The following is a 12500-nucleotide window of genomic DNA, read 5'->3' on the forward strand; positions in this document are numbered from 1 at the left end:
TTATTAATTCAACCATCTATTGTTTTATTGATCAATCCATCCTTTTACTCTCCATACATCCATCTGCTATTCATCCATTCATTGTTTTTCGCTCCATCCATTCATCTATTGTTTTATTCATCGTCTCATAAATCCACCCAACCACACACCCACTGTTCCATCCATCTATCCATGGTTTTACAATCCATCCATCCATCCATTCATCCATCTTTTTTATTTTATTTTATTTATTTTATCAATTCAACCATCTATCAATTGTTTAATCGATCAATCCATCCATTTCATTCAGACATCCATCTATCTATCTATCACTTCATCCATCCCTCGTTTTTCTATCTATCTATCCATCCAACCATCCACCTAATCAATGTTTCATCCATCCATCCATCATTTTACTATCTATCCATCCATCTTTTGTTTTATAAAAACCACCCACCCATTCATTCATTGTTTCCATCCATCCTTTTACTATCCATCCATTCATCTACGATCCATCAATCCATCGATTTACCATCCATCCATCCATCTAATATTTTATCCATCGTTTCATATATACGTCCACCCAACCAACCAGCCACCCATGGTTTAACTCTCCATTCATAATCCATGTTTATCCATCTATCCACCTATTTTTTATTCATTTATCTATCCATCCATCCATCCATATATCTATTGTTTAATAAATCCATCCTTTCATCCATAGCCTCTTGTACCTCCAGCAGGAACTCCAGGATGGCGTTATGGCTGTTCAGACGGAAGAAATTTGGCACAGCTTTAGGATTGAGAATTTTAAAAGCAGCATCTGAGAAAAACAGAGAGGAAAAACTACTAGTGTTGCTCTGCCATCTAGTGCCACTGCACAGGTACTACACACACCATCAGTTCATTCATACTATTCGATTCAATTCAGCTTTATTTGTACAGCACTTTTACAATGTAGATTGTGTCAAAGCAGCTTCACATAAATGGTCATAGTAACTGGAACAGTGTAGTTCAGTTTTTAGTGTTTAAGTTCAGTTCAGTTCAGTTTAGCTCAGTTCAGTGTGATTTATTATGATTCAATGAAATATTTACAGGATTTGGAGTATAAGCCGGTGCAGAAAGTTTGGCATCTCCTATTTTCTGTCTAAAGCCTTCTATTTTATCACTTCGAAAGTCATAAAATTGAAATTTAAAAATTCATGAAGTCATCACTACTAATTTGCGGAGGAACAATTTGTTCCAAGGATGACCGATTATTTGTTAATTTAGAGATGGTGTTAAATAAAAAGCTAGGATTGTTATGATTATTTTCTATCAGTTTGCGCAGGTGCTCGGTCCTGGCAGATTTTAGAGCCCTCCTATAGCTGGACATACTGTCTTTGTACGCAATTCTTAAGACCTCTAAATTAGTTTTTTCCATTTACGTTGCAGGGCGCGGGTTGCTGTTTTGAGCGCACGGGTGTGACTATTATACCATGGTGTAGTTTTAATCTCTCTAGCCTTTTTTAATTTGATGGGTGCCACAGTATTTAGTGTGCTAGCAAAGATGGCATCCATACTGCTGGTTACTACATCAAGATCATTTGAGTTCGCGGGTGCATTACAAAATAGAGAGAGATCAGGTAAGTTTTTTATAAATTCATCTTTGGTTGACGGAACAAAGGTTCTACTAGGGCGGAGTATCGGAGCGGGTTTGCTGATTTCAGGTAAACACAGCTTATATAGTAAGAGGTAGTGGTCTGTAATATCATCACTTTGTGGTATAATGTCTACGTTAATAACCTCGATTCCATAAGACAGAATTAGATCTAATGTATGCTTTTGCGATGGGATATTAGATACTTGAAATCTGCACGAGACTATATTTTGAATCCCGCTCCCACCCACTCTAAGCCCGAACCCGACCGCTCCCGCTTATATTCAGCATTTGTTGTCCCGCTGCCCGATCCGCCCCATTTTCTACCCGCCGCGCCCGATCCCGCTAAAGAGCAGGGGGGAGAACAAAATCGAAATCCACCCAGCTATAGAGTCCAGACAGCCCATAACAAGCTGTCTGTATAAACACACACACAAGCACCAAGCACGCACGCACACAAATACACATACACATATGTACGCACGCACGCACGCACGAACAGCAACGAACAAACAAGCTAAACATAGCATCGCGCTGTTTCAGTCACACACATAACGTTACATACGCGTGCTCGGGAGTCGGGAGCAATATAGCTAGACGGCCCGCTCCTGTCCCAAATTAAACCTGTTACCGGCCACTCCCGCGCTTTATTCGAAAATTTATTCCCGCGCCGCAGAAATCTGGCCGGCTGTCCCGCGGGAATGCAGACCTCTAATTTATACCTCAAAAAATAAACTAATTAATTGTTCCATAAATTGTAGTTAAATTACTTTTCAAATGACTTTTTCCAGAAAGTTTACTTAGTTACTCAAAGTAATTTAATTTAATTTGACTAAAACAATAACACAAAAATAATTGATCATTACGTAAATCATTAAAATTAATTGTATTATTCTTTATGTATGTGTGTGTGTGTGTGTGTGTGTGTGTGTGTGTGTGTGTGTATACATTCATATACACACACACTTGACTCAAATGCACCAGTTATTCAGTCAGTATTATAAGAATGCACCCATAACCATTCAAATTTACCCCTAAGCCCTCACACTCCTGTCCATTAAGTGGACTGGTCTGATCAGCGGTACCTCTGGTTCTCTTGAGATCCAGTGAAATCTCTTTAATGGCGAAGTCTGCGTGAAACGGAGCGATCTGTTCCCTCATGATCAGCAGATGTTTGATGAGGAAGAGCTGCCCGTCGATCTGAGTCTGAAATGAAGAAACAGCTTCACCAAACAGCACTGTAAAACACTTCTGACCGATCCTAAAAAACTGCTCCAAAATCTGTCCTGTTATTGTTTTTTTTTATTGTCAGTCAACGGAAGTTAAATGTCTGAGAACTGCTATAAAAAGCAGACCATTTTGATTTATTTATGCAATTTTCAAGTATCAATCCTGTGTATTTATTTTATTTTTTAACAGATTTATCTAGGGGTGGCATGGTAGCTTGGTGGTTAGCCCTGGCCTCACAGCAAGAAGGTCGCTGGGTCGAGTCCTGGATGGGTCAGTTGGCATTTCTGTGTGGAGTTTGCATGTTCTCCCTGCGTTGACGTGGGTTTCCTCCCTTTCCAAACACATGCGCTTTAGAGGAACTGAATTTACTAAACTGGCCATAGTGTGTGTGTGTGTGTGTGTGTGTGTGGTGAATGTGTATGGGAGTTTACACTCAGCTTGAATTAGATGAATCTAAATCTAAAATTATTATAAATTGGAGTCAGATTAAATTTCGGAGCTGGAAGCAAGTTAAAATAAATTTTAACGACTAAAAATATTTCTTTTCACATGTGCTAAAAGGCTTACACGCGTTTAACCTTGACCCATGCTGTTAGTTTTGTCATAGGACTAATAGATGGACCCTTTCAGTTTTAACGGTCAGTGCGGCTCTGGTGTTATTTACCGATGAGACACCGATAAACGGCCATGGTTACAGTCTATAATGCGCGGTTAATGCTCGTGGGTTCTTCTATAACAGTTGTTTGCTGAATTATTTTAATCTCTCGAGCTCGCCTCCCTCGCTATAATAATCAAGGAAATAACTGCAGCTTTTGTGATTTGAAAACCGCACCTTTAAAATAAATTCATCGTGCAGGCCTAATCTCTAGTAAAGCATGATGTGACAGCCACTCTGCTTCGCCAGCTCAAGTGTGCATTATTATTTAGTTCAGGCCCGGCCCTAACCAATTTGGCACCCTAGGCAAGATTTCAGGTGGCGCCCCGTCACATCGCAGTAAATTCCACTGCTAGTGTAAAGTCAAAAGAAACTAAACAGCTTTTTGATCGACTACTACAAGCTGGGAAAACGTCAGATAAATACGCCAATGCTATTAACGTTATCGCTGAATAGATCTAATATTTACACATTTGCTTGAGGAAGGAGGGTAGTTACATTAATATTAGTATTTTCCATAACGTCTATGCCCTTCCATAACATTAGCTGACATTAAAACTAACAGATAGCACTATAGCTATTTATTGATTAGCAATCTGTCAACAATGGGATGTTAAAAATATGGGACAACAAATAGCTTCAAATGATAGAATACATAGCAAACATTAGAAAATATTGACAATAAAATAAAATATTTAGCCTATTAAAATCAATGGCCTATCCAGAAATTAAATAAAGCTATAAAATCTACTTCACTTTTAATTGTATTTGCATATTGATTAAAGTTACTATAGTTATTTAGTGAAGAGCAGCTAGTGAATCTCTCATTGTGATTTGTTTGCTAACAGATGAGTTAATGTGAGAATGCACAGATCTATAAATGAAGCATTCGACTACTTTAGTAACTGTTTGTGCTCATTTAAGAGAAAATTAGTTGTGTTTAAAATAAAACGCGCAGGATGGAGCAAAAAAAAAAAAACAAAGAAAAAATAAGCACTTTTCCGACGGTCCCTTACTGAGAGCACCACTCAGCGCGAGCTCTACCGGCTAAACGCAGATTGCGAGGGCTTAAACGGAGCAGTGCTCGTAATGTCGAGCGAAAAAAAGGAAAAAGACAGCGGTAAAACATAACCAGCTTTGTCTTTTGTAGGAAACACACTTTTTGAGTTATCGCTGAATAGATCTAATATTTACACATTTGCTTGAGGAAGGAATGATGGGGTAGTTACATTAATATTACTGTTTTCCATAACGTCTATGCCCTTCCATAACATTAGCTGACGTAAAACTAACAGACAGCACTATGGCTATTTAATGATTAGCAATGTTATGTCATATCTATCAACGTTGGGATGTTAAAATATGGGACAACAAATAGCTTCAAATGATAGAATACACAGCAAACAATAGAAAATATTGACAATTACATAAAAGGTTTAACCTATTAAAATCAATGGCCTATACAGAAATTAAATAAAGCTATAAAATCCATTTAACTTTTAATTGTATTTGCTATTTAGTGAAGAGCAGCAAATGAATCTCTCGTTGTGTTTTGTTTGATAACAGAGGTGTTAATGTAAGAATGCACAGATCTATAATGAATGAATGAATGAAGCATTCGACTACTTTAGGAACTGTTGTGCTCATTTATGAGAAAATTAATTAAGAGAAAATTAAGAAAAAAAAAAAAAACGAAAAAAAAAGAAGCACTTTTCCGACGGTCCCTTACGGAGAGCTCCACCTCGCGCGAGCTCAGCTCTCCCGGCTAAACGCATATCCCAGGCTAAACGGAGCAGTGCTCGTAATATCGAGCAAAAAAAAAAGAAAAAGACAGCTGTGAAACATAACCAGCTTTGTCTTTTTGTAGGAAACACACTTTAGATCTTTTTAGGGTAAGAGGTTTTTGAGTTATTGTCATCTTTCACTGAATGTGTGTCAGGAATATTGAAAACAAAACCAACTTCATTTCTGGCGCCCCCTGGATGTACAGCGCCCTTAGCATTTGCCTATACTGCCTATGCCACGGGCCGGCCCTGATTTAGTTATATACATATAACTTCACATATGTCTATACATTATTTGCTTTTAATTTTTCTATTCTCACTGTGCTTTTAACTGTATTCTTTATTGTTTCATTGTGCTTTGTTGTTTTTTACTGTTTTGTAAGCGCTTTGGGTCTTAGAATAGCACGTTATAAAGAACATTTATTATTATTCCTTACACAAATCTCTCTCTTACCTTGTTCTTCTGAATGATGTCTGAAGCGTGGAGCAGAGACTGTATGCAGGCAGACAGAGCTTCCTGAGAGAGACCCTGAAACACTGTCCTCTGCAGGATACACACACAAACAATTAGAGAAACACTGCCCTCTGCAGGATATGCATGGCACAACAACAACATTACTGACATTCAAGGTGCTTTCACAATAGCACTTTTGGTCCGCACCTGGGGTCTCTGGACATCAGAATATGGTATGTTCAGCTATTGTGAACGTGTCTTCTGAACTTGTGAACCGTACCAGAGTCCACCTGGAAGAGGTGGTCTGGGGTACGGTTCATGCGAACTCTGGTCCGCTTCACTTCTGGTATGAATGCAATCCTACCAAATATCGGAAGAGAACCGCCAACTGTACAACAAACTATAGTTTATAATGTCTGCTCGTCTCCTCCAAAAACAGCTTCTGCAGACAGTAGCCCCTTTCACACATACAGACCTTTCCGGAAAATTACCGACAATTTTCTGGAAAGGTGTGTATGTGTGAACAGGCCATTTTAAAAAATACTGGTAAATTCGTTCTGGCTGTTTTCCGGAAAGAGAAGTTGTATCATTACTGGTAATTTGCCAGAATGCTGCGCTGTGTGAACGCAGAAGGAAGATTGCCGGAAAGAGCGCGTGCACGTCTAGAACGTGCTGACGTGAGACACCTGCTTTAGCCAATCAGAACAGTCAGACGCATTTACGTCCGCGCGGTTTATGAAAATAAAAGCCTGTGAATATTTTCCCAGACGCATTTAGCTGCTAGAAGTTAGTCAGATCACGTTTATATGTTCATCTTAATGCCAACTGTGTAAATAATTATCGATAAGATGCTCATGATAAGCCGTTGTTTGTTTACCTTTAAGCTTTGCGTGTGCCTGTGAAACAGCCCATGAGCGCCAGCACACACACACATATCATGCACATCTCGACATGTGAAAGGGTTTCTCTACATGTTTTCATCGAAGTTGTTCTCAATACTGATCATTCACAGAGTTTATGATGTAGTCAAATGTTTACCAATACAAGCGCAGCCGTTTAGAGCTCATTTCTGGTTAATGATGTCAGAATTTACTGGTATTTTGGAATGGATGTGTGAAAGCTCTTTTCCGGGAAAATTCCGTAACGTCCTCGCCTGTGTGAACAGCGCTTTTTTGAATTTACCGGTAAAGTCGTTCCTGTAATTTTCCATATATTTACCGGTATCACTGTGTGAAAGGGGCTACTGTGTGATGTTTGCGGCAGATGAATGCGTGTCGCTTTCTGTATGTCCAAAATTAAAAGATTCAGTAAGAGCAGAATGACCGCGATGTGCGCTCTGCTTTTGTGACCGTCACCTAGCAACAGCCATAAACAAATGTGAACACAACATAGTGTGAACACAAACCAACCGAGAAGTTGGAAAAGGGGGGACAATCAAACTTGGGTCCGGTCCAGGCAATTAAACCAAGTGTGAAAGCACCCTCATACACGCTTCGTACTTAATAAAAAAAATATTCCAAAAGTTAGAATTTTTATGTTTTCTGCTAGAAGTTTGTAAATCATTTTTAAGCTTAAGCTTCAAGTTTAAGCCATTTTTAAATTATTACATGTCCAGTTAAAGGATAAAATCCTGTTAAATGTAAATTCTTTTTTTATATATATTTCCCAAGTGAAGTTGTTTTTTTCAACATATATTATTTACTTAGGTTAATTAGGCAAGTCATTGGACAACAGTGGCTTGTTTTGTAGACAATCCAAAAAATATTTCTTAATGGGTCTAATAATATTAACCTTAAAATGTATTCTTTTTTTCATGAAAAACTGCATAGATTTCAGCTAAACTAAAAGAAATAAAGACCAAACTAAAAGACTTTCTTCAGAAGACAAAATAGCAAATGATATCAAATATTATTACATTTGACTTTAAATATAGAGTAGATTATTTATTTAAGTTTCCATTTTTAATACATCACTAAATTAACTAAACTAAATTAGAAATTATAAATGTCTTAAATTAGACATATTTCCTTGACAGCTAGGTGGTTTTAAAACTTGAGTTAATGTTTTATTTATTTCTGCATAAGTATTATTTTTGCATAAGTAATGGAATTTTACAGTTTCAATTAACTATAAATTAATCTTCAATCTCCAACTCGCATATTTTAACTTGAACGCTTCTGTTTTTAGATGTGCAAATATACTTTTTAATGTATTTTATAATCATAATTTTAGATGTTTTTATTGCTTCAAGAAGAGCTGGCCTAGGCAGTTTGCTGAAATAAAGTTAACTTAAATATAATTAAATTAAGTGATTCATTAAAAACCGGTTCAAGTGTATTTTTTATTAAGAAATTAAATTTTTTATACTTAAAGTTTTACAAGCATTGAAGTAAAAAAATAACAAACATTTTCATGATTATCAAGATTAAATCATTAAAAGGCCAATTTATTTTTCATTTGGTTTTAATAAACTATTTCAATTAACCACATGATGAGATGTACAAAAATCAAATATTAAATTATATTTAAATATTCATGATTCACATTAATAATGAATGAATAACGTGCCACTGGATCTTCTGCACTCATAAATGGTTAATCATTAAGTTAACATCATTGTTAATTAATGTAAAGGTCATGAACAGTGATTCAGATGGCTGTAATACTGACGTCTATGCAGCGGTAGAGTTTGGAGAGGCACACGAGCGTCCGTCTGACAGTAGGATACCACATGCCATGAAGATCTGCTGGAGAAACAGAGCTCTGCAGCCGCGTGTCTGCAAGATAAATAACAAAATCAATTAATTAATTAAACAACAAATGAATGAATCAACCAAATGATCAATCAATCAACTAACCTATCAACCGACTGACCAATCAATCAACCAAACGATCAATCAATCAACTGACCGGCCAATCAATCTAGCAATATTTAAACCGCCTGACCAATCAAACACCCAGAGACTATGCAGCGCCACTGAGGCAATGAGGAGATAGATCCCAAGGTTTCCATAATCCCGGACCAGGCCGTATCCTGAGCAGCTGCTATGGTGGTCTGTGAGTGGAAAGCATGAGACTGATTCCTGTGAGACTGCAGGGAAAGACGTGTCTTTGCTAACGTCCAGTGTTCTCCAGCCTCCGGCGCCAAGACTGCAGCCTTTTTACAAGACGTTTGGCTAGAAGAGAAATGGTCGTGCCCAACTGAGCCTGGTTTCTCTCGAGGTTTTTATCCTTCACTTTCGCCAATTGGTAAGTTTTTTCCTCGCCACTGTTGCTGCGCATCGATACTTTTTTGCTCTCAGCAGTCAATATTAAACAACACTGAACTGAACTAAACTGAACTAACACTGTTTCAATTCACTAAAACTTTCTATGTGAAGCTGCTTTAACACAATCTACATTATAAAAGTGCTATAGAAATTAATAAAAAAAAATAAATAAAAAATACCCTAACCTTATGACCCGTTTCCACTGAGTGGTACGGTTCGGTACCAAACCGTACCACTTTTTCGGCACCCTTTCGAAAGGATCCCAAACACAAGAAAGGGTACCAAAAGGCGGAGCTAGACGCGCAGCTGAATGCTATTGGTTTACAGAGATACGTCATTCGCTTACACAACAAGCCCAGTGGCGTAGCGCAAAATGCAGAGGCCCCCCTGCAAGGATCGCTGATGGGGCCCCATGATGAAGGGGGGGGGGTACGTCATACGTTAATTTGCATATCACTGACGTCATTACGTTCTACCGTTTCTGTTTAACAGCATATGGTTAATAAAAGGGTATTTATAATTGCACTACACTTTATATAAGCATGTTTATTTAACTAAATTTATTGCTGTTTGAATACAGTATGTCATTATAGATGTGTAACGTTAGTAAATGTGCAGTAATCTCTCATATGAAATAAACTCAGAGAAGTTCAGAAACTGTCACTAATATCTGTGATTGTGAACAAGAAACGAATAAACGGTCCAATTAAATTGTTAAAATAAAGGAGAAGCAGATCGGTTTGACTGTACAAGGGAAATACCTTCACACTGCCTGTGCTAAATCATTTGTCGTCGGTACGCAGAGGGGTGATCTGCTCTCGGGCTGCAGGTGGGAGAGGCTGCTGTAGAGGACTGACTGGGCCGCCTGTCAGTGCTGTGAGGCGGGGGAGGGGCCGGCGGCATCACACGCAGCTCATTGAGAAGAGTAGGGACGGTACAGTATGGACAAATGACAGTCTAAAAAAAACTCCAATAACACACAAAAAAGTCGCTAGATTTGTCGCTAGGGGGGTCTGAAAATTCGCTAAATCTAGTGACAAAGTCGCTAAGTTGGCAACATTGGCGGCAAGCAATCAGAATGAAGTAGTCCACCGCTTGAGAGGTGTTCAGAGAACACAGACCTGTGAACTTTGGTTCCGACCACAGTTGTTCCCAAGAGTTTATTGACGCGGGGCCCCCTAATTACGTGGGGCCCCCCCGCAGTGCGTGCCCTGCGGGCCCGTCCGCTACGCCACTGAACAAGCCAGAATGTAAAAGGACCCGCCATGTTTGAAATACACAGCGAGAGTTTACAGCGGAATTATATATACACATAATAACGAGTCATGGTCGATCCAGGCTCAATCAAACCTTGTCGTCGTCTTGATAAACAGCCACAAAGCCATGGAGTAGAGCAGAATCTACCCTGTGCCTCGTAGTTTTTTTTACTAGAAGCCAAAACGTGTCAAACAATGTTAACGGAGGTTAATTTAATACTTTAAGACTCTTATCATACATTTTAAGACCTCATCGTCTTGACTCACATTTACCATATTCATTGCAAGACTGCACAACTAAATGGATGTAATTGTGCGCTGTTGTCAAGAAAAAGAAGGGCAAATTTGCAATCAGTCTTTCTTTTCTTTGTTAACCCTTAAAGACCGAGACAGCCGCCCGCGGCTAAAAAGAAGTATTGCTCTTAAATGTTTAATAACTTTTGATCCGCTGATCCGATCCATACAATTCAAAGGTTGGCATAAAGAAGAGAATCTCAGCTTTCCAGCGCTTTATCACATAACATTCGCGGACTTTCAGAGGCTCCGGAATCAGTGCGGTTACGTCATCAAATTTTGACAACGCTGATTTGACAAAGGAACGCTCGTCACTTGTCTCTCCGGACAAACCAGACATGATATATGGATGCATTGTCCCTCCTCCATGCCCAGATTGGTTCAAACTCGCTATATCTCAACCAATAAGCTTAGGTTTCGCTTTGTGAACCAACAATCAGCTATTTGAACAACACGGAATGAGAGATAGGCTGCACATTTATGCGCGGCTAAATAAAACGCTAAAAAAAAGTTTTGCATGAAATAATTCTCATACTAAGTACTTTTGCATGCACAACAGCACAAAAACATGACAAAACAGTGACACAGCAAAGACGAAGTGCTGCTCTTGCTGTTTTCAAAGGACGCAAATAAAGGTTGGGCTGTTTGTTTGCATTGCACGCGAACCATATACATATCCGCAGACAACCATATCCATGCTGGCACATAAAACCTAAGGATGGTCCATATTGAATCTAGTTTAGTTATGTAACTATTTATAGTATAGTAAATATTTATATCTATTTTTTACTGAGGATTTGCACCATGTTTATTTGGACTTTGACGCATTATTTATTATTTTCTTATTTTATATTTGTTTATTATAAGTGGTGTTGTTTATGGTAACTAAAAATATATTATTTGGAAAAAAGTCAAATTTGCTTCAGTGTTCTGTTATTTTGTAACATTTTTATTCTGTTTAGTTCATTCCCAGAACTTTTGGGCAAATACATTGTCAGTAAATAAATGCATTTTTTCCCCCCATTGAAAAACGCCTTGAAATAACATTGAAATAAATTGCTATAACTTGCTCAGGGAATGGTGTATGTAGACAAAATTTATTGTGGAAGTATAAAACATCATAATATGTATTTCTAAAGAAAGAAAAACAAACTTCATAAGGTTTTGTTTATAATAACGGGAAAATGCCACTTTTTTTAAAAATCGTTTCTGGAAAATTCTGGAATATTTTCTGTCTGTTAATATGTTTTTGGATCAAAAAACGTTTTAGACTGGACCTTTAAATGATACAGATTGAAACTTCAGGTTCTCCTGTTTAAAATGATATATGACACTTGAGGCTGACTGCTAAAATAAAAATAAAACTGCTTTAAAAAAAAAATAATAATATAGGCCCATTAGGTGCCCTCAAAATACCTCTAGGTCTTTAAGGGTTAAGTAAAACACTCATGCCACATTTATCACTTGACTCTTTATTTTACCCCAAATGAAGAATTAAAAAGAAGCTGATATGAAGCAAATCAGTGTCTGTAAATGGACTTGAATCTATAATGCAGCAGTTAGTGAGCACAGAGATGACAACAAATCCAGCAGGATGCCATAAATGAACTACACCAGATCCCACTGCTCTCCTGCGCAATGATTAAACTCTCTTATTTAAAAAAAAATCTCAAATCTCTTTGGACAAATACAGATTTATAATTAAAATATGGTAAAGCAGCATTTAAGACTTCTTTTTAAGGGCCTTTATTTTCTCTAAAAAGACTGATCATCTTTTAATACTTTTTAAGCTGCCACTTGACACCCTGAAAAATATATGCAATTCCCATATTACCGATGCTTGGAATAGACCTTTTAAAACTCCATGACATCCCAGAAATTCAATGACCCGTGAGAATCCTGAGGATGGTTGTAGTCAGATAGATGCACAGCTAAAGTAG

General features: G+C 37.8%; 1 protein-coding gene across 3 annotated transcripts in view; it reads right to left on the reverse strand.

The window, feature by feature from the left end:
* Nucleotides 1-12500, reverse strand: part of cog3 (component of oligomeric golgi complex 3) — a 51024-nt gene that overhangs the window by 9281 nt on the left and 29243 nt on the right. For all 3 annotated transcript variants that reach the window (XR_012384937.1, NM_001144040.2, XM_073911863.1), the window contains 4 exon segments: nucleotides 8412-8518; nucleotides 5742-5831; nucleotides 2704-2824; nucleotides 714-802 (listed from right to left, as the gene is read on the reverse strand). Coding sequence is in view for 2 of the 3 variants with exons in the window: in NM_001144040.2 (NP_001137512.1) it covers nucleotides 714-802; nucleotides 2704-2824; nucleotides 5742-5831; nucleotides 8412-8518 (407 nt within the window). In the remaining variant the exon portion in view is untranslated.

The sequence above is a fragment of the Danio rerio genome, chromosome 9, assembly GCF_049306965.1.
Source record: "Danio rerio strain Tuebingen ecotype United States chromosome 9, GRCz12tu, whole genome shotgun sequence".
Classification (NCBI taxonomy): Eukaryota; Metazoa; Chordata; class Actinopteri; order Cypriniformes; family Danionidae; genus Danio; species Danio rerio.